Below are 25,472 nucleotides of genomic sequence, written 5' to 3'. Positions count from 1 at the left end.
ATGTTGTCATGTCACCAACATGTCCGGCAAATATTGACATCATAAACATAGTTGCAATATATGAAACTTGCATGCAACATGTGTCTTAAGCACAGAAATACATTCCCACTACTTGTATATGATACATTAAAATTGACGGCGTTTACAAGGTGGCTCAGCTTACCCCACAACAATTTATGAATATAGATTTCAGAGAAATGCATTGCATTCCGTGTGCATACTGTGTGCATTACTTTGTAAGGCCAGTAGGTGGCGCAACAGACCTTCAACCAGATTCAACACACTCAAAGATGCTTCCCGGCATTTATTTGCAATTATTATTTTAACAGGACTGTACAATTTATACCCAAAGTACATTATACAGTGGTTTGAAAAAGAGCAACAAAGCAGCAAAAATCAAAAAAGCACACCAGGAAACCAAATTTACAGGAGAAGAAAAAAAAGGGCAAAATGTTAAACCTCTGTACAGAATAAATCTGCTGAAAGCTAATATCTGAAATCAAGGTCCTGTACAACAAATATACATGAATTCTCCTTTTATTCTGTCCTGCATATGATTCTGTACATTGTCATCCGTCTACATTTGGTTCTTTTGTGCATTTAACATCAGCCGCTCTGTATGCAAGAATGACATTCTTGTAGCTAGTTGAACAAAGCAAGGAAAGCTAACACTGTTGTCTGTACCACATGACATTACTACAGAGTGAAGAATGAAAGCTGTTGCTCTTAACCCAGCAGAGGTCGTGGGAACTGATAGTGGTTTCAGGTCTCGCTCCTCTTTGAACGTGGAGGCAACCGTGTGAAAAACCAAATGAACACAGTCCCATCTCAAAGTACTTAACAGTAGCAGTGCCCTATCCAGTCTTCACAAGGCCTTATTTTTCTTCAATAATCGCGACATTCTCTGGGTGTGTCTGAATATTCATGCTTTATTTGTCTTCATTCTCTTTCCAAATGCTTTTTCTCAGTAAACCCAAATCTCATTTCTGCAAGAGCACAATAATTCATCAAACTTCCCGGAGCTTGTTCTCCTCCAGCCGGGCTGTGTCTGCGGTCAGTAGGAGCTGGAGTTAGGAGCCAGGGCTCCTGAGGAACTGGGCCGTCTGATGTGAGGCAGCAGGTACGAGTCTCTGCCCAGCTGATGCACATCGAACCGGTCCTCCTTCCTGTAGGCCAGACACCGGCGGATGAACGCCTGCAGCAAACAGTGACACGCCATTTATTACAAATCACAAAAAAGTTTGCACTAAATCGTTTGTGTCTAAGAAAACATGCAAAATAATTATTGAAACTCAAATGATCCTTCAGAAATCACTCTAATATACTGATTTATTACTAGAATCATCAATGTGCATCAACAGTTGTGCTGACAAATATTTTACTGCGATACTTAATATAAATATTTTCAAACAATTATAAATCTTTGCTATCACTTATCAATTTAACACATCTTTGCTGAATAAAAGCATTAAAAAAAAAAAGATTAAAAAAATGTATTGGCCCCAAACTTCTGAACTGTAGTATATTTTGTTAGAAAATATTTATATTTTGAATAAATGCTGTTCTTTTTAACGTTTTATTCAAAGAATCTTGAAAAAAGTATCACAGTTTCCCCAAAAAATATTTGATGCACATTGATAATTCTAGTAATAAATCAGTATATTAGAGTGATTTCTGAAAGATCATGCGACTCTTCAGACTGAAGTAATGACTGATGGAAATTCAGCTTTGCATCACAGAAATAAATTATATTTAAAATTTTAATTTTTTTTTATAATGTAATAACATTTTGCAAGAGTGCATTTTTTTTCTGTATTTTTGATCAAATAAATGCAGCCTTGATGAGCAAAAGAAACTCCCGTAAAAAACATGAACAATCATTTGCAATCATAGAGTGGTACCTGATTGGCATGATTTTTTAATGTTGTCATGTCACTAACATGTCTGACAGGTACATACTTGCCGTGTATAACACTTACATGCAGAAATAGAATAAATGTCATTAGGTTGTAAAGATAAATATACCCAAATTTGAGTTTTAAGCAATTTCTTGTGACGCTCTTAACAATGAAAACTTTGTTTGTGGTTAAACAAGTGACTTGTGTTTTAATATTAATATTCTATACACAATACAACAAACAAATAACTAGCAATAATATGTGCTAAGCCCAGTTCACAAAGCAACGAGACCCCATTGATTTGTAACGTGGAGCTGGGGACATGTGTGACAGAATGAAGGAGCGTCCGGAGACACAGCAAAGCTGAGAGAGCAGATTTAATAACGTGTGTCAGGAAAGAAACGCTCAGCAGTTTTACTGAATCAGATTCATTTAATGATATAGCTGATTATAGGACGCAATGAGCAGATTAGCACTGCTGCAGTCCATATTAATACGGTTTTCTCCGCATAATGTTCCTTACTGGGAGAAGAAAAGGTTTGTCAAATTCAAATCATTTTTAGGAAATGTTGACAGTCTGAGTGAAACTGTTTATCGAAAGTCTGGCTAACTATTCAATGCACTAGCACCGCTGTAGTTTACATAACCGTTCTTAACAGCACAATCTTACTTTTGTTACAAAACTGTTCATTTTGTCATCTTTTTTCAATTTAATCCCATGTTAAATGTCCTTTATGTTTAGTCAACCTTATCCTATGTTGTTTGAGTATTATAATTTTCCTCTAGTTTTTACCCTTAAGTATTTTATTCGTTCTAGTCGATGAAAACTTGATATTTTAGCATTTTATGAATGAACCGTACAGCAGTGTTTGATTTACGAACGTTTCAGTTCACCTCCTCAACAACTTTTTATTCACTGAAGTGCTACTGTTTTAGAGGAAGCAGAACCTGCGTCAGTGTCATGTCAAGCACACAAACTCTGCTCCATAATTACAATACAACATTTCATACGGACTGTTTTTCAAAGCACATCTGAACTGACCTTGGCCTCGTTGCTGGCGACGGGTTTGGAAGGGAACTGAACCTCTGTGGCTTTCAGGATGGTGTTCTCCTGCAGGATGTCCTGCTGGGACTGGTTATGGCCAAATGGCTAGAGAAACAAATCAAGATTGCGAGGTTAAACATAACTGCAGCGTACTAAAAATCAGGAAAATTCCCATTCTCATTCGTTCAGATATTTGCTCCTCACCTTTCTTCCATAGAGGCACTGGAAAAATATGACACCCACAGACCAGACGTCCACCTTATTGGAGATCTTTGGAGGCTCTTTACCCACCACAAAACACTCGGGGGGTAAGTACCTTACAGCCGAAACAAGACACGACTGAGTTACATGCTTTAACAGGCTAAAGCAGAAGTGTTGGAGGATCTGAGTGTGTGTTACCAGTAAGTGCCTGCCCCTTGTGAGGTCAGGTCCATCCCATCTACTCCATAGCTGTCATCGTCCATGATTTTAGACAGTCCGAAATCTGTGATCTTTATCTCTCCGCATGCATTTCCATCTACCAGTAAAATATTCCCTGCACACAACCACACACACAAATAAATACACATCCCCTATACTGGATATCTTTTTTATATCTTTCACATATGCATAATAGGGGTGGGGGGATAATACATATCCTACCATTCAAAAGTCTGAGGTCGGTTAGTTATATAAGTATTTTTTTTTTAAGAAATCAATACTTTTATTCAGCAAGGCTGTATTAAACTGATCAAAAGTGAAAAAAATTAAAAAATTAAAAAAATTCTGAAAGATATATAAAGCTGTTGTTTTAAAACCCTTGTGCGGTCTTCGGTCATTTCTGACCAGAATATTTTACGTTTTGAAATGTTAAAAATCACAGCTTCATCGGAATGATATGAAATGCGGTGACCTTCATGGCATTTGGGGTGTGAACGCACAAAAAAATTGAGGGCATGATTCGAACAGTCTAAGTGGGCGTAAAAAAATAGTAACACTCAGGGTCTTCGGTCAAAAATGACCGTCCATAGGAAATGAATGGGAAATAGACAAAAATACAACAATTCAGAGAATATGTGTGTACACAATCTACAAATCGATCACAAAACTGAAAAAAAGTGCACAGCAGTGAAGGGATGACACTATAAAACATCAAGAGTGTGATATTGACACATGCAATCACACACAGATGCACACACACACATACTTACACATATACACCTATGAACTACTGTGTCTGTAACACAGAGCAAAGTTTTGAGAATGTGAAATCCATTCAATAATTCAGTCATAATGCAGAGAAAATCTAACAGCAGTGAAGGTATGACACTCTAAATAATCACATACACACACACACACACACCTATGACCTGCTGTCTGTAAAACAGCGATGAGAAGCAAGCGCTGCCTCTTGGGTTTGTCAGTGCACTTAGAAACTCAGACTTGGTCCTTTGCACCATTCTGAGGATTCTTATTTTTTATTTTTTTGCAGGAGCTCTGTGCCACTGAACAATATGTTCAGGTTTGATTGCAATCATAATGCAAAAACTTTAATGCAAATAATGCATGAAATCATTATTTATAACAGAAGAAATATAAAAAATATACAAAAAGTACTCTTTAGAATGTATTAATATATATTCAAGTCCACTACTTAATATGAGTAAGCAATTATGTCCAAAAACAATAAGGGAATTCATAAGCCTCTCTATAAATTCCTATACTGGTAATAAGTGGTTGCACCATGCACTTACATGTTTTTCTTTCTTTGCTCTGACCAGGTGGCGCTAAAAAATCTTCAAAAAAATGTATTTGAAAGGCCTAGTCTCTGGTTTAATCTGAAATACAACATTAATTTGAAAATAATTTTGAAAAATTAGAAAAAAAAATTATGTACTATTTTCTATGAGAAAAATTATTGCATAAATAGGAATTAATACCTTAATATTTTTTCTTTTGTTTTTTGAGAACATTTTATTGAATAAAAATATATTCCACTGATTTTACTGGGGGGGGGCAAAAAAGTTACATTTCAGGTGTCCGGTCACTTTTGACCATGAAGACCCTGAGTGGACTCCCAAATGAGGGCCGCACAAGGGTTAAACGTTCTACATATCAATTAATCCTGAAAAAGTATCATTACATTTTCTACGAAGATATAAAGCAGTGCAACAGTTTTCAGCACTGATATAAAGCAATGTTTTTTGTTTTTCAAGCAGAAAATCTGATTATTAAAATTATTTCTGAAGAATAATGTGGCACTTTTATTTGTCGTTTTTACTATATTAAAAAGAAATAAATTATAATAACTGCATATATATTTCTCAACGGTTTTAAACGGTATACACGTGGTATATATATCTAAATGCACATGGGTCAAAGACGAAAAAGTGTTTAACCATAAAAAAAAAAAAAAAAGTGTAATACTGCTTTAAACTGTTGTAGTTTTCCCCCACAAAAAATTTCAAAACGTTTTCTGTTTTATTTACCGTAATTGCAATTTTTTTTTGTTTTTCTGAGCAAAAAATAAATATCATACATTTTCCCCTGATTTACAGAAGACACCCAGTAAAATGTCATTCAGTGTAACAATCTTGTCAGGAATATTTACAACAAAAATCAATTTATGACATATTAAAAGACTAATTACTTTCACCCCAAACACTAATGAGTTGTAATTTTAAATTTTTATAATTTGCCACTATCCTAGGTTTTGCCCGTTTGTCAGTAAGAATTTTTTACGAATTTAAAACGCAATAAAATTTAGTATGCTCCATTATTCTTTTAGATATTTTAATATGTACACGTCAGAATAAGCATGTTGTTAGAATTTTTGCATAAATATTGTGTTACACTGAATGACAATGTATCATTATTTTAACCAAATTTTGACATTTTATTCTCCAAAAACTTATTTGAAACCTTAAACGTAGACATTTTATTTACATTTAATGTGCTTTCTATGGACACAAAATCACTTTTGTACATTTCTTTTGATGCGGACATCTTAACGTCTTTGACCCACATACAGGTTAAAAACCAACCTGTATATAACCTGCGTATATACAAAAATAATAATACCAACTTTGCGTATTTGAGTGTTAGGCTGGTGTGTGAAGTAAAACGCAGAGAATGTGTTCACCGGGTTTGAGGTCATAGTGTATTATGGGTGGCTTGATCTCGTTCAGGTATCGTAGAGCATTAACAATCTGCATGACGATAGAGCGAGCTTCTTTCTCAGACATCAGCTTGTGCTGTTTCAAGTAGAAATCCAGATCATTTCCTTCACAGTACTCCAAAACCGTGCAAAACCTGCGGGAAACAGAAACTGATGTCACGGATGTGTTCGGACGGTTGAAAGCTGAACTGTGCAGGGCTGGAGCTAACTCACGTGTCTGTGTCCAGGGAGAAGTAGTCGTACAGTTTCACTATTCTGGGATGATCCAGCTGTTTATGTATTCGGTATTCCCGACAAGCGTGTCTGCAGAGAACAGAGGCACGGGTTAACATGGCCAACAGTGGGGAGACCCAGGCGAACAGCGTCATGAGACACAGACGCAGTAAGGTTATTTTGACTAGGTTAAAAAAAATATATCTTTAAAAAAACAGCTAACACAATAAAACCCAATCAAAACATGACAGCATAATGAAAAAGGTTATTTTTTAACATTTTTATACGATACGATACGATAGTATAGTGTATCGACGTTAGTCAGAGATATTGACATAAGCAGATTTCTCTGTCTATAATCAAGACAATATTATAGGCTCATTCTGCTATTAATGTATTAGATTATAATAATAATAATAACTATTATTATTCTTATTAGACGGCCAATTATAGTTCGGCTATCAAACTGCCCAGCTATTTCACTTCAGCACCGAATTTCACTCTCACACACACACACACACACACACCCCCCCACACACCACAATAGAGGATTAGAGCCTGTATTCGTCAAAGTTGTAATGCTTTGACACTGATAACTCGTTAAAAAATCCATGAAACGAAAGAGATAGGAAACAAGGAGTTGGTGTCCCACACATTTAATGGCTGCTACACGACAACGCCGCCTTCTCATACATGAGAGATCAACTCTTTCTTGGCGTTACAAATAAAGTACAGACAAAATAACAACAAGCAGAGACAAGGCAGCAGACCGAACTTAACCATAGTGGTTCTCATGTAGTCCTTCTTTTAAAGACTGATACATGAGAATAGGGCTGGGATAAACGATTAATCTAGCGATTATTTTTTTGATGCATCGATTAATCTAACGATTATTTTTTCCAGTCCGATTCCATTATCGATTATCTCCCCATTAATTGACTAATAGCAATTTATACATGTTGATTTACATATCTGAATGAAAAAAAACATGAATTCCTTAACATTGCAATATATGTTTATTGATCTTAAAATTCCAAAATAAAACATTATACAAGTGCAAAATAATGCTTTTCTTAGTCAGAGGTAACATTCAATAAAAACCTTGAAGTGTGACATCATATACCTCTGTAAATCAATACAATTTAAATACACGTCTTGCACACTTCAATGCACTTTGATTGGAACATATAGCTACGTTCGCTTCAAACTGGAATCATGGCTGAATATCCTGTGATGACCACTTCGCAGGGCACTTATGTTCGAATAGAACAAATGTCTGAAGCGCTAAGAGAAACGTTCAAAATGTTCAGAGCAGTGGGGCGCGAGGACTGCAATTGAGAACCGCTGCTTTAGAGCAGTGTTTCTCAAACTTTTTCAGCACAAGGACCACTTTATCTTCCAATTTTTTTCTGAGGACCACCTAACAGAATCCCACTCTAACACGCCCCCAAAAACCACCAAAATAGGAAGCTAAATTTAAGTTTATTATGCAACTGTTTCAAGTAAAAAACTAATTATTCAAACACAAATGCAATAATATGATCAGAAATTATTATATACATTTTTTTTTAATTTGAAAAAGTAAATGTGAAATGAGTTGCAGCTTAATATGAACAACAAACTGCACATGTGGAAAAAAAACTGCAATTAAACATACTGTAACAGCCTAGGTCCCACTTAATGCCATTCCAAAGAGCCATTAGTTTAAAACTGAGGTGGTGGGTATAGGAAGTCTATGGTTGTAACTATGCTAACAATAAAATGCTGAAAAGAATGTTCCCCTTAATGTCCAATATCACTGAAATTACTGGGATTTTACACATGAAACAAAAACTAGTACATTACAAAACTAATAGATCTGTGGATTCTAGATTTTGAGATTTCCATCTAAAACTTAACGTGAATATTAATGAGACGGGTGGTGCTGCTTATCACACATCAATGTCTGGCTCCAAACACTTGCCTAGTTTAGGTCATCGTTTCGCGGACCACTAGGGGGCGATGGCGGACCACTAGTGGTCCGCGGACCACACTTTGAGAATTACTGCTTTAGAGGAATGAGTGCGTGTCATCTTGCACGTCTGAAAGTCTGAGGAGCGAGTCGAGTTGCTTCTACTCTCCGAGGCCGCCATTTTTGTTTTGGGTCTGACAAATCGATGTGCAAATTTTGCGTTTTGCGTTGTCCCAGCCCTACATGAGAAGCACTATATTTTATGCACACCACACTATAATGTGATGCATGCAAAATACAGAGTTTTGGCCGTTACAACGTCTTCATCCAGTAACAGACATACATCGTCTGCAGATATAAGGTATCTCATTGCACTTTAACAAGTAATCTGAACAGCTTGTATATGTGCACTATTTTAAACGAGTCCTCACTAACTGAGTGTAATGCCACAGTTATGTTAGAGTGCATCTCATTCTTGTTTCTGTGGCGGTGCGTCGGTCTCGTCATGAGGCACGCGGTCCGGAGCGCTGTATGACTGATGCAGCGGTTCAATTAAACTTTACTCCAAATATGTCTTTTGAATAGTTAATATTTAACATGTTCGTTTATGTCCAATATTAGTGTTAAACTGTTGTACTTTAAATTAAATGTACTATTGATTTTCATTGTTGACTGATTTTGCAGAACATTTAGACTTCCGTAGATGTGGCAGATTTGTCACAGGACGCACGATATGACAGCAGCGTAGGGCTGGGTGATATATAAAAAAAAATGATATCTCGATATTGTCAAAATTTTTACGATATTCGATATATATCTCAATATGTTTGCATTTGCATTTAAATAATAACAAAAAAAACATGATATTCTTTTGCCCATTAAAAAAAAAAAAAAAAAAAACTATTTAGATTAAACAGCTAATTTAAGCCGTTAAAAAAAATCTAGACCAAGAGATCACTTACTGCTTTTTATTAAATGAATACATGTAGGTCTATATGTAACTGAAGCAGTGCAAATTAAGTACAGAAAGTGCATTCTGTCAACTTTTTAGTGCATGCAATTCACAATTTAAACTATGCAACTGGGATAAGTATTTTATTTTACTTTTTTTAACAAGTTTTTAAGCTAAGAACACAAGTCTGTCAACTGTCTGCAGTTTTAAGAGAAGCTCTGTGGCATGAAACTATGTTCCTACTGACATTAAAAACCCTCTTAGATGGGGAGCTAGTTGCTGAAGCACATAGCTATTTCTTATATATATATATATATATATATATATATATATATATATATATATATATATATAAATGAATACCAAAGACTTTTGCATTCTCTCTGTCTATAGTATGGAAACTGGTAAACATATCAGTGAAATTCCCCAATAGTAATTCGAAATGGCCATAGCCTATGTTTCTCTATTCAAACATCAGCGGTCGAGTAAGTGCATTTATTTTGCGATCACAAATGTAAACAATACAGTTGAGATCTCACGACAGAACACAGACCGGCTGAACGACGCTTTCATTAGATCGCTCAATTCCAGCTTGTTAGTGTTTTCAGATTATCGTCGGCGGCTCTTCCGCAATGAGGAGTGAGCACGTGCGCATGGTTGCCAGATTGCTTAAAATAAGCAAACACCGGGCAGAAAATGTATCCTTGTAACAGTGGAGCTCTGTTTCGGAGATTTAAACTCTTGTTATCTGGCAACAGCTATCATTAAGCTCTCGTAGTAGAAGGGCGTAGAGCAGTCAGCAGTTACAGGTTCCTTTTTTGGACATTCGGCGCGTTCTTTTGGGAAAGTATGCTTGAATTTGAAATATTCAATATTCCCGATATATTCAAATTTTACATCGTCGTCAAAATTATTCCGATACTATCGCTGATATTCGATATATCACCCAGCCCTACAGCAGCGTATGACTATATATGAACTAGCTGTTTTAAATATAGTATTTTTATATTTAACGTTAGTTTATCAGTATGTTTGAAAGTATATTTTTTCCATTATAGGTGATTCCATAGGCTCTCTTTCTCGCGCACCTGCTCGGTTTAAAACACCAAATAGTTATGATATGATAAGTACAGATAGTCTCTCTCTTGCTCCACCCATGCACGATAATATCGTGTATCGTCAATCTCACGGGCTGACGATATGACGATTTGAAAAATGACCATATCGCCCAACACTAACATGCAGATGATCATCTTCAAGGTTCACAACAACATACCGAACGGATTGTACAGCTTTTTTCTTCTCTCTCTTTCGGTCAAATTTCACATGATGTCTATCTACCCTGTTAGAGTTTTTTTTCCCCCGTTTATGCAATCTCTCTGAAATCTAATTCCTCACTTGTGATGGGCAGCATGCCACAGATGTAGGGCCCTATGAAATCCATTTTATAATTTCCCTAAATTCCATTAGATTTTTTTTTCAAATTCAGAGTTTCCCATTTTATTTTCCTGGATCATGTTTTTTTTGTTTTAATGAAATGAAAAAATGTAATGAAATTTACACAATTTAACAGCATTATTATATTATATTAATATAGATCTTTATATTGGCTCAAGTAAAACATTTCTGTCAGTTTCTTCAAGTTAAACCAGACTTTTATTTTGACGGGTTGCTGTGAAGACCTTTACGTTTCTGTCTGCGCCGTTCCTTCACAACGAGACGTGCAGAAAACACAGGATTGGTCCTTAAATAGTCTTTTTGCGGTTTAATATTCACAGACACTAGTCCATATCGTGTTCTGCTTTAAGTGTACTAACCTACTTTTGATTTATTCATCCAAAATTTGACAAATTCTATGACATTCTGCGTTATACAGTGAACCTGCATTTTCATGCCTGGATTCAGTCCTTGTTTTCCATATCCCAGAAATCATAGGGCCCTATACAGATTTAACAAAAACATTTCCTTGAATAGCATCAGAGAGGAGGAACATACTTGTGGTAATTTTCTTTCTTTTCCTCTCTCCAGTTTTTGTTGAGCTGATGAATCTTCACAGCAGTGTAGCGCTGCTCAATTAAGTCAAACGCCTGAAGAGCAGAATGATGAATCAAACGATGTTTTTCTTTCTCAAAGGTCAGCTTATATCAGGCTGGGTTATAAATGAGGGGTAAGGGTACCTTGTAGACCTCACTGAAGCCCCCCCTGCCCAGCAGATGTAACAGCAGGTAGCGCTCATTCAGGGTGGGATGGTCTTTGAATCTGAGAAAGAAGAAAACAATAGGAGAAAAGGGGACGGTCGGTGGAAAATAATCATGTAAAACTAACTCATGTTTTGGTGAAACAAACAAAAATTTATAAAATGTGAACTTGGACCACAAAACCATTCATAAGGGTCAGTTTTTTTTTTAATGAGATTTCTACATCATCTGAAAGTTGAGTAAATAATCTTTTAATTGATGTATGGTTTGTTAGGAGGACAATATTTGGCTGAGATACAACTATTTGAAAATCTGCAATCTGAGGGTGCAAAAAAACATCTAAATATTGAGAAAATCACCTTTAAAGGTCCCATGACATGGCTTATTTCCTTTTCTTTAAACGCTTTTTAATGTGTCCTTAGGTGTATTTATATTGTTAGTATGATTTTTACATTTAAAATTTAGAAATAAAAAGCATTTTTATATCCTGACATTAGCCCTCTGGCTTGAATGCTCTGTTTGAAGGGGCGCGTCTGCTGTGAGACTCAGAGTAAACCACAACTGTTGTGATTGGCTGACATCTTTGCATTCGAATGCATATTACATGTGAAACCCCTCTCAAATATATATATATTGTCACGGGAGGAGCACAAGACAGACACAGTGGGCGTGGCGTCAGGCCTCGGAGAGGCTTTTATTAACAAAACTCAAATAAAACATGGGATAAAAGTGGCCAAAGGGGAAGGGTGTCCAAAATAAACAGGGAATCTGGTGTCCTCGTCGTGCTGCAGGGTTCGTGTGGGTTGGGCAGTGTTCATTGAGGAAGGGTCCAGGTAAGGGGCGGAGTCCGGTGGCCGCACGCGCTCCCCTCTTCGGTCCGGGGCGCGAGGGGCGGCGGCTTCCTCTAGCGGCCGCATCACTCTCGTTGGCCGCGGCGCTGGCAGGGGATGGACAGCCCGGCATCCTGGCCCGTCGGCCGTGTAAACGGGTGCGGTTCTCTTCCGGATAGTGGGTCCGGCAGCTCACGTCTCTTGTGGCGCGGGAGTCCCTCAACGCACCCTTCCTGGACCCACGAGGACACCAGCGTGCATGCACGGGGAAGAGACCGGTCTCTCGAGGAGAGGCGCGTTGGGCTTTTAAACAGCGGCGGTGATGAGGCTCCATTCCCTTCAGGTGTGCCCCATCACACGCCGCCAGCCCTGACTCGTCCAGCGCCCCTCCTCTCACACACCCACTCCAGTCGGGAGCCTGGTGAAGGGCGGCGATTTAGGACGGGGTGCCGGTGACAATCAGGGAGGAGGCAGCTGACTCGTCACAATATATATTACTATTACAGCTGTCGAGATTAACGAATCGTGGAAGTGTTGATTATATAATTATTTTTTCGATCTTTTCCCCATCACATGAAAGGCTGCAGTGATGAGCATTGAGTAGACAGAGTCTGTTTATCGCGTGGATGCAGTGATCTCGTCATTATTGCAACACGTTTAATCTCACAAAATGCTTTCACCACAGCTAACAGCAAACACATGAACACAGTAAGAGCTCCGTTGTGCAGCATAACAGCATCATTCATTGTAACGGCAGTTTGGGCAAGTGTGCAGATATACTCGCGATGTGTAACAGCTCCGGAAAAAAGCGAGCTTTCTTTGATCGCTCTCTGTAGTTAAATCACAATTTAAATAACAGATTTGTTTCATGCTACTAAGAGAAACAACGTGAAGTTGATCGTTTAGTCACTGGCTTGATTCACTGATGCATAAACAGTATTAAACGATTTAGAAAGAAAGTCTGTGTGAACTTGAATGATTAGCTACACATCAGAAATCACTGATCACAGATCAGGCATTAATGAACTGTATGTAAATATTTGGGCGGGCAAAGCAGAGAAAGGGGAGGTAACAATTCTCGTTACAACGTCACAACGAGGAGATTCAAGATCAGCCCGGTTGAGCTTCCATTTTCTCAAAGGCAGAGAAAGATAGAAAAATCTCAATTTACACCGATTCAAATTTCTAGAAACTTGGGGACCATATACAGGCTAGGGGAACTCATATTAATGTTAAAAAACCTCAGAAAGTAAAATGTTCATGTCATAGGACCTTTAAAGTTGTCCAAATTAAGTACTTAGCAAGGCGTATTACTAATCAACAAATAAGTTGTTCTATTTATGGTGGGAAATTTACTTGTTATCTTCATGGAACATGATCTTTACTTAATATCTTGATTTTTGGCATAAAAGAAAAATCTTTAATTTCGACCCATACAATGTATTTTTGCCTATTGCTACAAATATACCAGTGCTACTTATGACTGCTTTTGTGCTCCAGGGTCACAAATGTGTTGAATGTGGACCCTTTACAGTCAGTAAACTCATGGCAGTGCTGTTAATATGAGGAGTCAATGTCTAGTAAAGATGACAAAATGAAATGAAAAAGATCATAGGCTGATCGTAGTGTGGGTACATACTGTGAACTGTCTTCATTGTTTATTCGTTTCAGCTCTCGGATGTGAAGATTTCGCACCCTCTCCAGCCTCTCCAGCTCAGCCTGAATCTCTGCCTCCTCCTACAAAGGCACAAACACATTAAGAAACAAAAACATACATATGTAAAATCATATTGTGGTGTATTCTGCCACTTCTGCTTTTTTGAAAAGTAATGCTGTTTTTTAAAGAAATAATACTTTTAATAAGCAAAGACACATTTAATCGATCAAAAGTAACAGTAAAGACATTGACAATGTTACAAAAGTATATGCTACTCTTTGGAGTACTTCTGTAGAAACAAAGACAGACATTATTATTATTATATATATTTTTTTATGTTCTGATCTAAATCATACAGGAGCCACTGACCTTTTTAAGATTGCCGAGTCTCAGTTTGAGAATCTCCTCCTGCTCATGGTACTCAGCTAAAGTTAGCCTGCAGGAGCATCAGAGGAACAGGGTTAAAAAACCTCAACACATGTAATGGGCTAGGAAGATCTGACTGTCGAAGAGTGCAAAACAATCACAATTTGGAAGAAGCTGATGCAATTTCTCCACACTGGTTTCTTAGAGACTTGTGATGAAGCAGAAAAAAAAAAAACATCATCTAAATGAACCTAATAAATCAAGTCCTGCAATTCATCAGAAACATGTCATTCAAGAGAGTATTAAAAAACTTTGACTTCCAGCTCAAAGATCTTCTAAAGGATTTTCAAGGCAGTTATTTGTGAATGTTAGTGATTTCGCTGCAGTTTTCAGCAGCACTCACAGCTGAGGGAGGCTTGGTTTGAGGAAAGGGTCGTTCTCGGCGCCGTTCACAGCCTTGGTCTTGCGTGGTTTGGGCTCAGAGATGGTGCTGGGCGACTGTGAGCTGCTGGCTGATGATGGCTTTCTCTTAGCTAACAGTTTCCTCTGTCTCTCGATTTCTTCACGTTGTTGAATGATCCATTCCTGCTGTCTGCATAAAAACAGGCAATGAGAAACAGTTCATACAGGCAAATCTGTAACCTGTAATCAGGGCTGCTGCAGGACTTTTAAGCTCAAAATTAAGACTTTTTAAGACCTGCGCAAATGAAATTAGACTGCGTTTCTAGGACCCTATTGTAAGAGCTGCTGTGAACTTGAGTGTTCAAGGGGGTGTCAGCAATCACAATTTAGCCTAATCAGCTGTGCAAAACAGTTCACTGTGATGCTAGATGTTGTTTATTAGTATGCGTATTCAAATTATTTTACAAAGTACTAATAAATCACACTAATTTGTACTGCAATTGTTTTACATTTTACTGCATTTTAAACTGGTCACACATCACAAGCTAATAAACTGAAGTCTCGCACATTCACAAGTCTTTCTTTCCATTAAAACTGAATTTACAACATGAATTTATATAGAAATATATTAGGTTAAATATTACATTTAAACAATTAAACAACTACATAATTCCTTAAAAATAATAATACACAGAATTGAATAGCAACAAGTGCTTTAAAAAAAAGTATGTGAGCCGCTGATACATGCATACAAAAAAAAAAAAAAAAAAAAAAAAAAAAACCTATAGGAATGCAGTCTGCTATTGCAGGAATACCCTACTCACAACAACAGGCTTATAGAAACTACACATTCATTCTCTGCCAGCAGGAGGCGCTTTCGGAACTGCACAAATAGAACCGTTTCCACAGTAACAGCAGAACACAAAGCAGCAGCAGCTGACTTTGATGTGCATTTAATGAAATCAAATCCCTTTAAAGTTTAATCATCACATTAATATGTGTGGCAATTCTGGTCCATATCCAATTTTAAGACCTCCTGAAATCATAATTAAGACTTTCTTCTACAATTTAAGACTTTTTATGACCTTTAATTTGATACAAGTAAATAAACAAGAAACCTACTATAGATAATCTGAGTGAAATAAGCAAGTGCATAGTTACTGTGCTGCCCACAGTTGGAATCAGCTTCCAGAAGAGATCAGATGTGCTAAAACACTAGTAACATTTAAATCTAGACTCAAAACGCATCTTTTTGGCTGTGCATTTATTGAATGAGCACTGTGCAATGTCCGAACTGATTGCACAATTTTTTTACTGTTTTATTTTATTTTATTTTTTTATGTAAAATCATTTCCTAACTGTTTTTAAATGTTTTAATCATTTTAAAAGTTTTAAAATTGCTTGTTTTATTTTTGTTAATATTTTTTCTTCATGATTATTTTACTTTCTTTTATGTAAAGCACTTTGAATTACCATTGTGTATGAAATGTGCTATATAAATAAACTTGCCTTGCCTTGAAAACTGACAATTGTTGAGGGACTTTAGTCCAAGGTATCGTAAAGTGTTCACACATGCATAGTAGTGTCTGCTTTTATAAAGCTAGAGAGGACTGCATGTGCAAATACAGAAGTCTACTTTGGGCTTGTGCTGTCAATCTTCATTAAGCGTCTTACTTGACGAGGTTCTGGAAGGCGTAGCCGTCTGTCCACTGCTCTGTAAACGAGGCTCCGTGTCTCACAGAGGTGAAATGACCCAAACGCAGTCGATCCTGCATGCTCTTCTCCCGACATGCCTGCTTCTCCTGTGTGCTCTGGACAAACACACACAGCTTCAGAACAATCTCATTCAGTTTACTGTTGAAACTATAATGATGGCATTACACCGCAACCGTGAACATTTACAGATGAGCACTGGGTATTTTCACATTCAAAAGGTTTCTGGAATATCACCAGGATGCTTCACCTTCTCAATCAGAAGTTTTTTGCTCATGGTGATGCACTTGTTTAAACGTTCCTTGTACTTTTCTAGAAGCTTTTGCTGCTCATCTATTTGTCTCCTAAGATCACAGTTTGCCTGCACCAAAGAGGAAGAAAAAGTACATATTTATATAACGTTTATTTTCAAAGTTAGGATTACACCAAATCTGATGCACTTAAAATTTGCAGGACACGGATGATTTCAAATCAAAAGAGTTTACAGCAAATTTGTTTTGGAATCATTCTTATTAATTAAATGAATAATCTCCTCTCACCCGCAGAAGATCGTCTATCCTGCCCTCCTTCTTCTCCAGGTCCAGGTTTTTATTGCTCTCTATGGTGGCCAGCTTTACCACAGTCAGGTCAGTCTACAGGACAAACACACGACAAATTCAACAACTTATGATAGATATTCTTCAAATAGTCATTTTATGTTACAGGACTTCATTTGTGATCAAAACGGATTTCACTTTTTTTTTGTTATATGAAAATTAAATGACAATAGTCATGAAAACCTTTTACCATGCATTAACTTATTTGTGCTTCTTTCCAAATGCCTTAAATTGGTACATTTTATTGTTTTATCATTATCCCAGGCACATTTCAACTCAAAGTAATTTATGACAGCCATAAAAAAAGGCTAAATAAAAAAAAAAAAAAAAAAAAAAAATCCACTTTTCAAAAGTTAGCAGACTTGTTTACTAAGAAGAGTATTATGCTAACTACAAAAATCCACTTAAATTATTAATTGTTCTAAAACGACTGGCAATGAGATTCTTGTTATTTGACAGTAAGTCCTACCTGAACACTCTTGACCGCCATCGGTCTCGTAGAAATCATAGAGTCCACAAAACACAGACTAGTGGGGGACGAGCTGCTCTGCCGGGTCTGAAACACAACATTGTACAACATTAGACTGTACTGTAATGTCATAGTACCATTGCAGTAGGGATGCAACGATTATAGATTAGTTAGTATGATTATAGTATGAGGAATAATCATGGTTGCTCGATTATTACAATTATTATGCATTTATTCATTTCAAAACATTACTAGTATATAAATTCACATGAACAGTCTTTAGATTTTAAAGTGTTATTTATTGCTGCCTTTTGAACCAGAAAGAACACCGTAACCAATAATAGAACACGGCACAAAATAATAATAATAATAATAATAATAATAATAATAATAGAGACAACCAAAAGTCCTTGGAAAACTTGGAAACGGTGAAAAAAAAAACAAGAAACTGTCACCTCTCTCTCTCGCTCTTGATCGATCAATGTAATAAATTAATTCAAGTAAGTGTGATCTCTGTGCACTACTTCATCTGGTCTGAAGCGGACAGAATGAGAAGCCAACAAGCATCAAGTGATTTTGGTTTTTAAAATTGTTCAGTGCACAGCTAGCCATGTATTATCCCTTGTGATTTTTCGCTCTTTAGCAGCAGTTTTTTAAGGCAATATTTAAATGACACCATGATGTACCCAAAATGCTCCCACACAATCCACTTGGGGCATTTATTTGGTGGAAATAAAGGGTCGCTGTTTGGTTCATTTGTCACAGTTAATCTAGTGTGTGTAGTAGCCTCTGTTTCTCTCCACTACACTAATACTTAGTGTAGTGGAGCCTTTACAATTAATTAACATTGACACTTTAAATCCTGCTGCACATACGGTATAATGGTGGTGTAATGTTACACTAAAATTTTCAACAATCAACTTGCTTTTAATGTGAAGGTTCAGTATGTTTCCAGTACAGCGGGTTAAAACAACAAACTTGTTTTTTTCCCTTTTTTATTAAACAGTAGATTACGGAGTATGTCTCTCTCTCTCTCTGTAAATAAATAAAGTCTGTCAATACTGCTGCAACACACTGTATTAGTAATATAACAGTTTACAGTGAAGTTGGTGGAAGACACCTTGTGGATGCTAAATAATTTAGCAAAATATATATTTTATTCCAGTTACTATTTATTATGCTCCTATTCTACCGTGTTCTGTCTTTTAGACACTCATGTGCACGTTAAGTGAAGTCTGTGAAGTTTATCAAAGACTAGCATCCCTTATTTTTCAGATGTGTTCACAATAGCATCCTAAGGTTTGCCCAGACAGAGGGTTCCACACATGAAAGACCTCTATCAAACATTTCCTGCACAAATACATGTATTTTCCCCTAATTAGCATTAAGAGCACCCTGACATGAAGCATCACACATTCGAAGTTCTGTTAATACAGATACTGCACTAAAATACTTTAGAATCTGCTCATAACAATAAGCATGGAGTGGTGAAATCAGAGAATCTGATCACAAGTGTTCACCAGAGACGCATCTCTTAACAGCAGCAGGTGTAAGCAGGGTATGAAGGAGTGTGTGACGTACGCTGGATCCCGGTGCAGAGTGGGAATGTGAGTTCTGGGGTGAGCGGATGACTGGTGGAAGACCTCTAACTGGACTGGACCCATTACCAGCCTGAAACTACAGATAGAGGGAAATAAACAAATCACGTGCTTTTAATGTAAGCAGCTCTAGACACAACTCCACTGAACACCACACAGACTGTGCTTCTTGGAGTTTGACAGCTACTGATAATGCTGTCATTGCATGGAAAAGCAACTTTTTTCACTCCGAGTGAAGAAAAACCATTTGAGTTTGGAATGACATGAGGGTGACTAGATGACAAATGTCATTATAGTTTTCAAAGGTGATGGCGTAATGTTAAAACACTTTCTGCTTTCCTAGCTTAATGTGGAGAGAATTATAAAAACGCCACACTTAAAACTTGGTTCAGTTTGAGCATCGTCCTGATATAGCAAAACTGGTTCAAATTTGAATCACACCGATCCATTTTCAATTCATGTAAATTTGTGAATAAAATAAAAAAAAATCCTTATTGTGTCTGACTCATTAGCTTTATCATCAGAAGTGTCTTTGATCAATGTAAAATCTTTCACCACTTCCGAAATGACTTTGATGTTACCAGAATATAACATTAATTGTATTCATATTTAACATTTATTATAAAAATACTACTCTTCACTATCCAATTACGTCACTTAAGAAATGAAGTCCACCCTACATCATTTTCTGTTTTGCTTGAAAAGGTTGTTAAGTGTGCTGCAAATATGATTTCGTGTTTTTAAAACAACATCATCCAAGCTGCAAAACACTACATATCAGTTACGCTTTCATTGAGCCAATGCCAATAATTTATCATCTGCTTTCATTAGCTTCCCCACAAATTACTGACAGATACTCACATCAAAATAATCACTAATTTTGGGTCCCCGAATGACGGACTTCCCTATGAGAGAAAATAATAAAAAAAGATGTATGATAAAGCATATTAAGCTAAACGTAAAGAACATACTAGAAAACAGAGAGAGAGAGAGAGAGAGAGAGAGAGAGAGAGAGAGAGAGAGAGAGAGAGAGAGAATGGTTTACCCTGACTGCTCTCTGACTGGATGTCAGCTTTCCTCTTCCTGCCCCGTGATGATTCAGAGTGCTTCTTTTCAGGAGTCTATAAATGAGAAACATTACATTCATACACCATTTGTTATGAATTTATTCAGGTCTTATTTTGCACCCGATGCACAATAACGCTGGCCTCAGCAAGCAATGAACAGCGCATTTAAATTCATCGTCTCCCGAGAGCAAATCGCAAATCTCTGAATAGTATAACGAGACATACTGTGTGTCTTCAAACTGTATTTAATGACTCTTGAGTCTAAATGACTCTAAGAATATCCCTAATGTGAGAGTGCATAATCCAGGGCCTGGACCAATAATCGCAGTCTATTTTCTGTCTCGCTGGGGAAAGGATGCAGAAATATCCTGCTCTTTTCAGCACAGACAAAGAGGGGTGTGCTGCCAAGGGCATCTTTGTATTCTGATCAGAGAGGAGTTCTCGCTCAATGGCTTGGACTGAACCTCCTCGTCTGCCACCAAACCCCAGCGCAGATTTTGATACCCACACACTAACGCTATTAAGAGATAAACAGAGTCCTAGACACACACAAAAAAGAAATGCCGCCTCATCTATATGTTGATTTAAATGCTAATCTTTTCATAGCTGTGAAACAAGAAAGAGTGTTTCCAAAACAGATGTGGTTAAACACCGCCTTTTATATTATACATTACTCCTTCATATTAATTTCTCATAATCTAAGATTAATTTGAGATTATCATAGAAAATGATGAAGTCTTGTGTGGGCTAAGCCTGTGCTTTTCTGGAAACCACACCATGTATTTCCAAAGAGAGGAGTGCCGATGTAACTGAACCAAGCGCCTCAAAAAGCATCATTTGTGTCTCTTTTCAATTCTCACATGACTGGGACTGAGAGACTTACTGAAAATGCAGGAGAACTTCCTCTTTTCCCATCTGAGCCCTGCAACAGAGAAAGAGGAAGAAAGAATGAGAGAAGAGGAAAAGGGAAAGGGAAAACCAATAAAATGAGGAAAAATGAAATGAGGAAAACAAATAAGGAAAGGGTTAGACAGAAATTCTTGGAAAAAGGAAAATGGAAGAATAAGGAAAAGGGAATTAAAAATAAAAGGAAAACAGGAAGAAAGGGTAGGGAAAATAAAAATAAAAATAAATTGACGAAAAAGGAAGAAGGAAGAGAGGAAGAGAAATAGAAAAGGAAAAGAGATGATGAAAGGATAATGAAAATGAAAAGACGATAATAAAATGAAAAGAAAAATGGAAGGATGAGGAAAAAGAAATGAGAAAACAATGGAGGAAATAAATTAAGAAAAAGATAAAGAAAACAAAGGAGAGAATGACAGCAAAATGGAAACAAAAGAAAACAAAAATAAAAAAATGATGAAAGGAAAAGGTCAGGAGAAGAAAAAAGGAACAGGAAACCAGAATGAAGAGAAAATCATAGGATAAGGAAGAAGAAAAGGGAAGTAAATGAGGAAAATACAGGAAGGACAGAAAATACAGGAAGAGGATAGGAAAGGGAGAAAATGAAGGTAAAAGAAAAGAATATGATAGGAAAAAAATGGAAGAAAAGAAAATAAGGGAGAACAGGATATCAGCAATAAGGCTAAAGAATGAAAAATAATTAAAGAAAAAGGATAGAATAAAAAAGGGGAATGTAAGGAAGACAGAATGAAAAGAAAATGGAAAACAAAATAAGAAAGGAGAAGGAACATAGATGAAAGGAAAAGGATAAGGAAAAGGAAAAGCAAAAGGTAGAGGAGAAACAGGAAAGAGTTTTTAGATGCGAGTGGGTCAGGAGCTGCAGACTACAGCACATGAAGCTGCTGTTTATAATTAGCTCTCAGTGACAATGACAGAATGTCACGGTGGCCCTAACGAGCCAGCACAGCCTGATATTGATGTTCTGCACGCGCCACACTGGCACTTTTGGGTCACAACGACCACAAGCTCAAAGCAAACAGCACAAAGAAACACGCTCACCATCAGAGAAAATCAATTACTAAAGCTCCAGTATAAGATGCTGACGCGATACAAAGGCAAATATAATTCAGTGCATCATCTGTGCTTCTTCATCTGTCAGTCGTCATTTGATAGAAGCTACAGAGGAGTACACTACACTGCGCACGAAGCCTTCTGAAATATAAAGATTATGTAATCTTCATTCCGGTCATTTAAAATGGAAATCCTTGATATATACATATACTCAAAACCATAATAAATATGCAAATCGTCCTGCATTAAACATGTCATGTGCTTCAGGCTGCAGGTGTCGGAGGCTGTGATTAGCGTTCAGGGGATTATGGGTAATCTAGTGTATGTAGTCTTGAGGTGGGTCTGTAATGGAGGTTTTACGGGAAGTCTGATGGGTGTGTGTGTGTGTGTCTACACTATCTAGGTGTCTGACATCTGGCATAATAAGCAGCTCACAGCCACATGAGAGGAGTTTGTTCTCAACCTTCCAGTTCACTTTCTCTCTCCCTTCATAACTCGCTCCATTGGCTTCCTCCTCCTCTCTTGCTCTGATTTATGTCACAGCAGGTGTGTTGTGCGGGGGGAGGGGAGAACAATTCTCCTTATGATATGCTGTGTGTGTGTGTGTGTGTGCATGTGCATGCACATGTGTAGTGCTTCGCCTGCTGATGGTTTAACTATTGTGGCTTATGACAGATGCCAACCCAGTTTGAGTCTGCTACAAAACCTAAACACACACACACACACACAGTGACACAGCATCCTCTACAGTATTAGGCAGAAGCACAGCCCTCAGCACACACAGAACTAGAGCTTCATTACAGGGAACATTTACCATCGGCCTGAGTCACACTGACACACCAGCATCAATTTCTCTGTATAACGCTTTGATTCAAAAGAAAACACAGCAGAACGTCTTTGCACCATCTGCTGAACTATGAACTGAGTTATTAACAACAGCTTTCATCAGGACTCAACCGTGCGCAGTTAGAAACAGAGCATCCATTACAGATCTCAGTTTGGAGCAAACACTTCAGTGTAGAATTAAATAAAAATTAGCTCATAAAATACTCACCCTCAGGTTATCATAGGTTCATATTACTTTGTTCTTTCAGACAAATCCAGTCGGAGTTATATAAAAAAAAAATCTTTGATCTTTCAAGATGTTTAATGTCACTCAGCAGGTGTTGCATGCATCAGTCCAAAAGAAGTTAAATAAAAAGCGCCCATCCGTAAAAAAAACACTCACACTGCTTTAATCTAGCTTGTGCTCACTGTTGTACACGGAAGAAGATTTGGGAGGATGGCAGTATGAGGTATGAGCAGTATGAGGTCGGCATATTCCTTACTTTAGCAAAGGAAAACGTTAGGTTACTTGCATAACCCCAGTTCTCTGAGAACAGAGCGAGGTATCTCACTATGAGAGACGCCCCAGGCGTGATAGAAAATGGAAGCATCAATTATACCACGTCTGTCCGAAGGACAGACCAATCACAGCTCATGACAAGGAGCCCACCCCCACTACTCATACATATCTGTGATCCTCGAAAATTACATTCTAAGCATGATCTTCCCCAGTGTTATGCAAGTATCTCACTTTGGGAATGATCTAGCCAAATCCAGAAATGCATGCTTTCTGAAGCTTCCGAACAGACCTGGGTGCAACTCATTTGAAGTAATGGTGCTTCATATAACGTTATCCATAGAATAATGTTAATTTATACATAGAGACTTTATTAAAGAGTTTGGTGATTTTACATCCAAGTTAGTTCTGGCTGCAGATAAAGTTTTAATATTTGGTGATTTTAATATCCATGTTGATGTGAAAAAGATGCATTGGGATCAGAATTTATAGACATTCTGAACTCTATTGGGGTTAGACAACACGTTTCAGGACCTACTCATTGTCGAAATCATACTCTAGATTTAATACTGTCACATGGAATTGATGTTGATAGTGTTGAAATTATGCAGCCAAGTAATGATATCTCAGATCATTATTTAGTTCTGTGCAAACTTCATATAGGCAAAATTGTATGGAAGAACCATCACTTCTACCACTAAAGACTGCTTTTTAAGCTATCTTCCTGATGTATCCAAATTCCTTAGCATATCCAAAACCTCAGAACAACTTGATGATGTAACAAAAACTATGGACTCTCTCTTTTCTAGCACTTTAAATACAGTTGCTCCTTTATGCTTAAGGAAGGTTAAAGAAACCAGTATGACACCATGGTATAATGAGCATACTCGCACCCTAAAGAGAGCAGCCCGAAAAATGGAGCGCAGCTAGAGGAAAACAAAACTAGAGGTATTTCGCATTGCTTGGCGGGAAAGTAACCTATCCTATTGAAAAGCATTCAAAACCGCTAGATCCGATTACTTTTCTTCTCGTTTAGAAGAAAACAGACATAACCCCAGGTATTTATTCAATATAGTGGCTAAATTAACGAAAAGATGGTATCCTCACAATTATATTCCTTCTTAGAGAAAAATGGTATATGTGAGGATTTCCAGTCAGGATTTAGACCGTATAATAGTACTGCTCTCCTTGGAGTTACAAATGATCTGCTCTTATCATCTGATCGTGGTTGTATCTCTCTATTGGTTTTATTGGATCTTAGTGCTGCGTTTGACACAATTGACCACAACATTTTTTTGCATAGACATACACTTGGCATTAATGGAAGTGCATTAGCACAGTTTAAATCGTACTTATATGACCGCCATCAGTTCGTAGCAGTGAATGAAGATATATCATATCGATGACAAGTGCAGTATGGAGTACCTCAAGGCTCAGTACAAGGGCCGCTACTCTCTATATCATCAGAAAACATGGTGTTAGCTTTCACTGTTATGCTGATGATACTCTGCTATATATTTCTTCGCAGCTCAGTGAAACACACCAATTTGAAACACTAATGGAATGCATAGTCGATATAAAAAACTGGATGATGAGTAATTTCTTACTGCTAAATTCTGAAAAAACAGAGGTGTTAATTATAGTCAAAACTCTGCATGTAATAATAACCTAGAACACTGTCTAAGACTCGATGGTTGCTCTGTCAATTCTTCGTCATCTGTTAGGAACCTAGGTGTGCTATTTGATCGCAATCAGCAAGAGTTCTTACTAGAACCAGGAAGTATGACCATATTAGCCCAGTCCTGTCAACACTGCACTGGCTCCCCTATCAAACATCGTATAGATTTTAAAATATTGCTTATTACTTATAAAGCCCTGAATGGTTTAGCACCTCAGTATTTGAATGAGCTTCTTTTACATTATAATCCTCTACGTCTGCTACGTTCTCAAAACTCAGGCAATTTGATAATACCTAGAATATCAAAATCAACTGCGGGCGGCAGATCCTTTTCCTGTCTGGTGTCTTAACTCTGGAATAACCTAC

The 25,472-nt window shown here is 37.3% G+C and overlaps 1 protein-coding gene across 2 annotated transcripts in view; it reads right to left on the bottom strand.

The window, feature by feature from the left end:
• Positions 1–289: 289 nt before the first annotated feature.
• Positions 290–25,472, bottom strand: part of LOC113109126 (serine/threonine-protein kinase tousled-like 1-B) — a 56,450-nt gene continuing 31,267 nt past the window's right edge. Inside the window, exons 5-24 of one of the 2 annotated variants that reach the window (XM_026272691.1) lie at positions 20,996–21,034; positions 20,091–20,166; positions 19,907–19,950; positions 19,029–19,124; positions 17,448–17,534; positions 16,922–17,014; positions 16,633–16,743; positions 16,344–16,480; positions 14,671–14,859; positions 14,271–14,337; positions 13,884–13,981; positions 11,394–11,475; positions 11,212–11,303; positions 6,314–6,403; positions 6,065–6,234; positions 3,343–3,478; positions 3,148–3,259; positions 2,941–3,048; positions 1,004–1,195; positions 290–957 (exon numbers count right to left, since the gene is read on the bottom strand). In XM_026272691.1, coding sequence (XP_026128476.1) covers positions 1,055–1,195; positions 2,941–3,048; positions 3,148–3,259; positions 3,343–3,478; positions 6,065–6,234; positions 6,314–6,403; positions 11,212–11,303; positions 11,394–11,475; positions 13,884–13,981; positions 14,271–14,337; positions 14,671–14,859; positions 16,344–16,480; positions 16,633–16,743; positions 16,922–17,014; positions 17,448–17,534; positions 19,029–19,124; positions 19,907–19,950; positions 20,091–20,166; positions 20,996–21,034 — 1,968 coding nt within the window. In that variant the 3' untranslated portion in view covers positions 290–957; positions 1,004–1,054. The remainder of the gene's footprint in view (positions 958–1,003; positions 1,196–2,940; positions 3,049–3,147; positions 3,260–3,342; positions 3,479–6,064; positions 6,235–6,313; positions 6,404–11,211; positions 11,304–11,393; positions 11,476–13,883; positions 13,982–14,270; positions 14,338–14,670; positions 14,860–16,343; positions 16,481–16,632; positions 16,744–16,921; positions 17,015–17,447; positions 17,535–19,028; positions 19,125–19,906; positions 19,951–20,090; positions 20,167–20,995; positions 21,035–25,472) is intronic. The other variant, XM_026272692.1, reaches the window with a different exon arrangement.

This window comes from Carassius auratus, chromosome 9 (assembly GCF_003368295.1).
Source record: "Carassius auratus strain Wakin chromosome 9, ASM336829v1, whole genome shotgun sequence".
In the NCBI taxonomy this organism is placed as follows: Eukaryota; Metazoa; Chordata; class Actinopteri; order Cypriniformes; family Cyprinidae; genus Carassius; species Carassius auratus.
The sequence above is the reverse complement of the archived record's forward strand: the minus strand, read 5'-3'. Positions and strand labels throughout refer to the sequence as shown.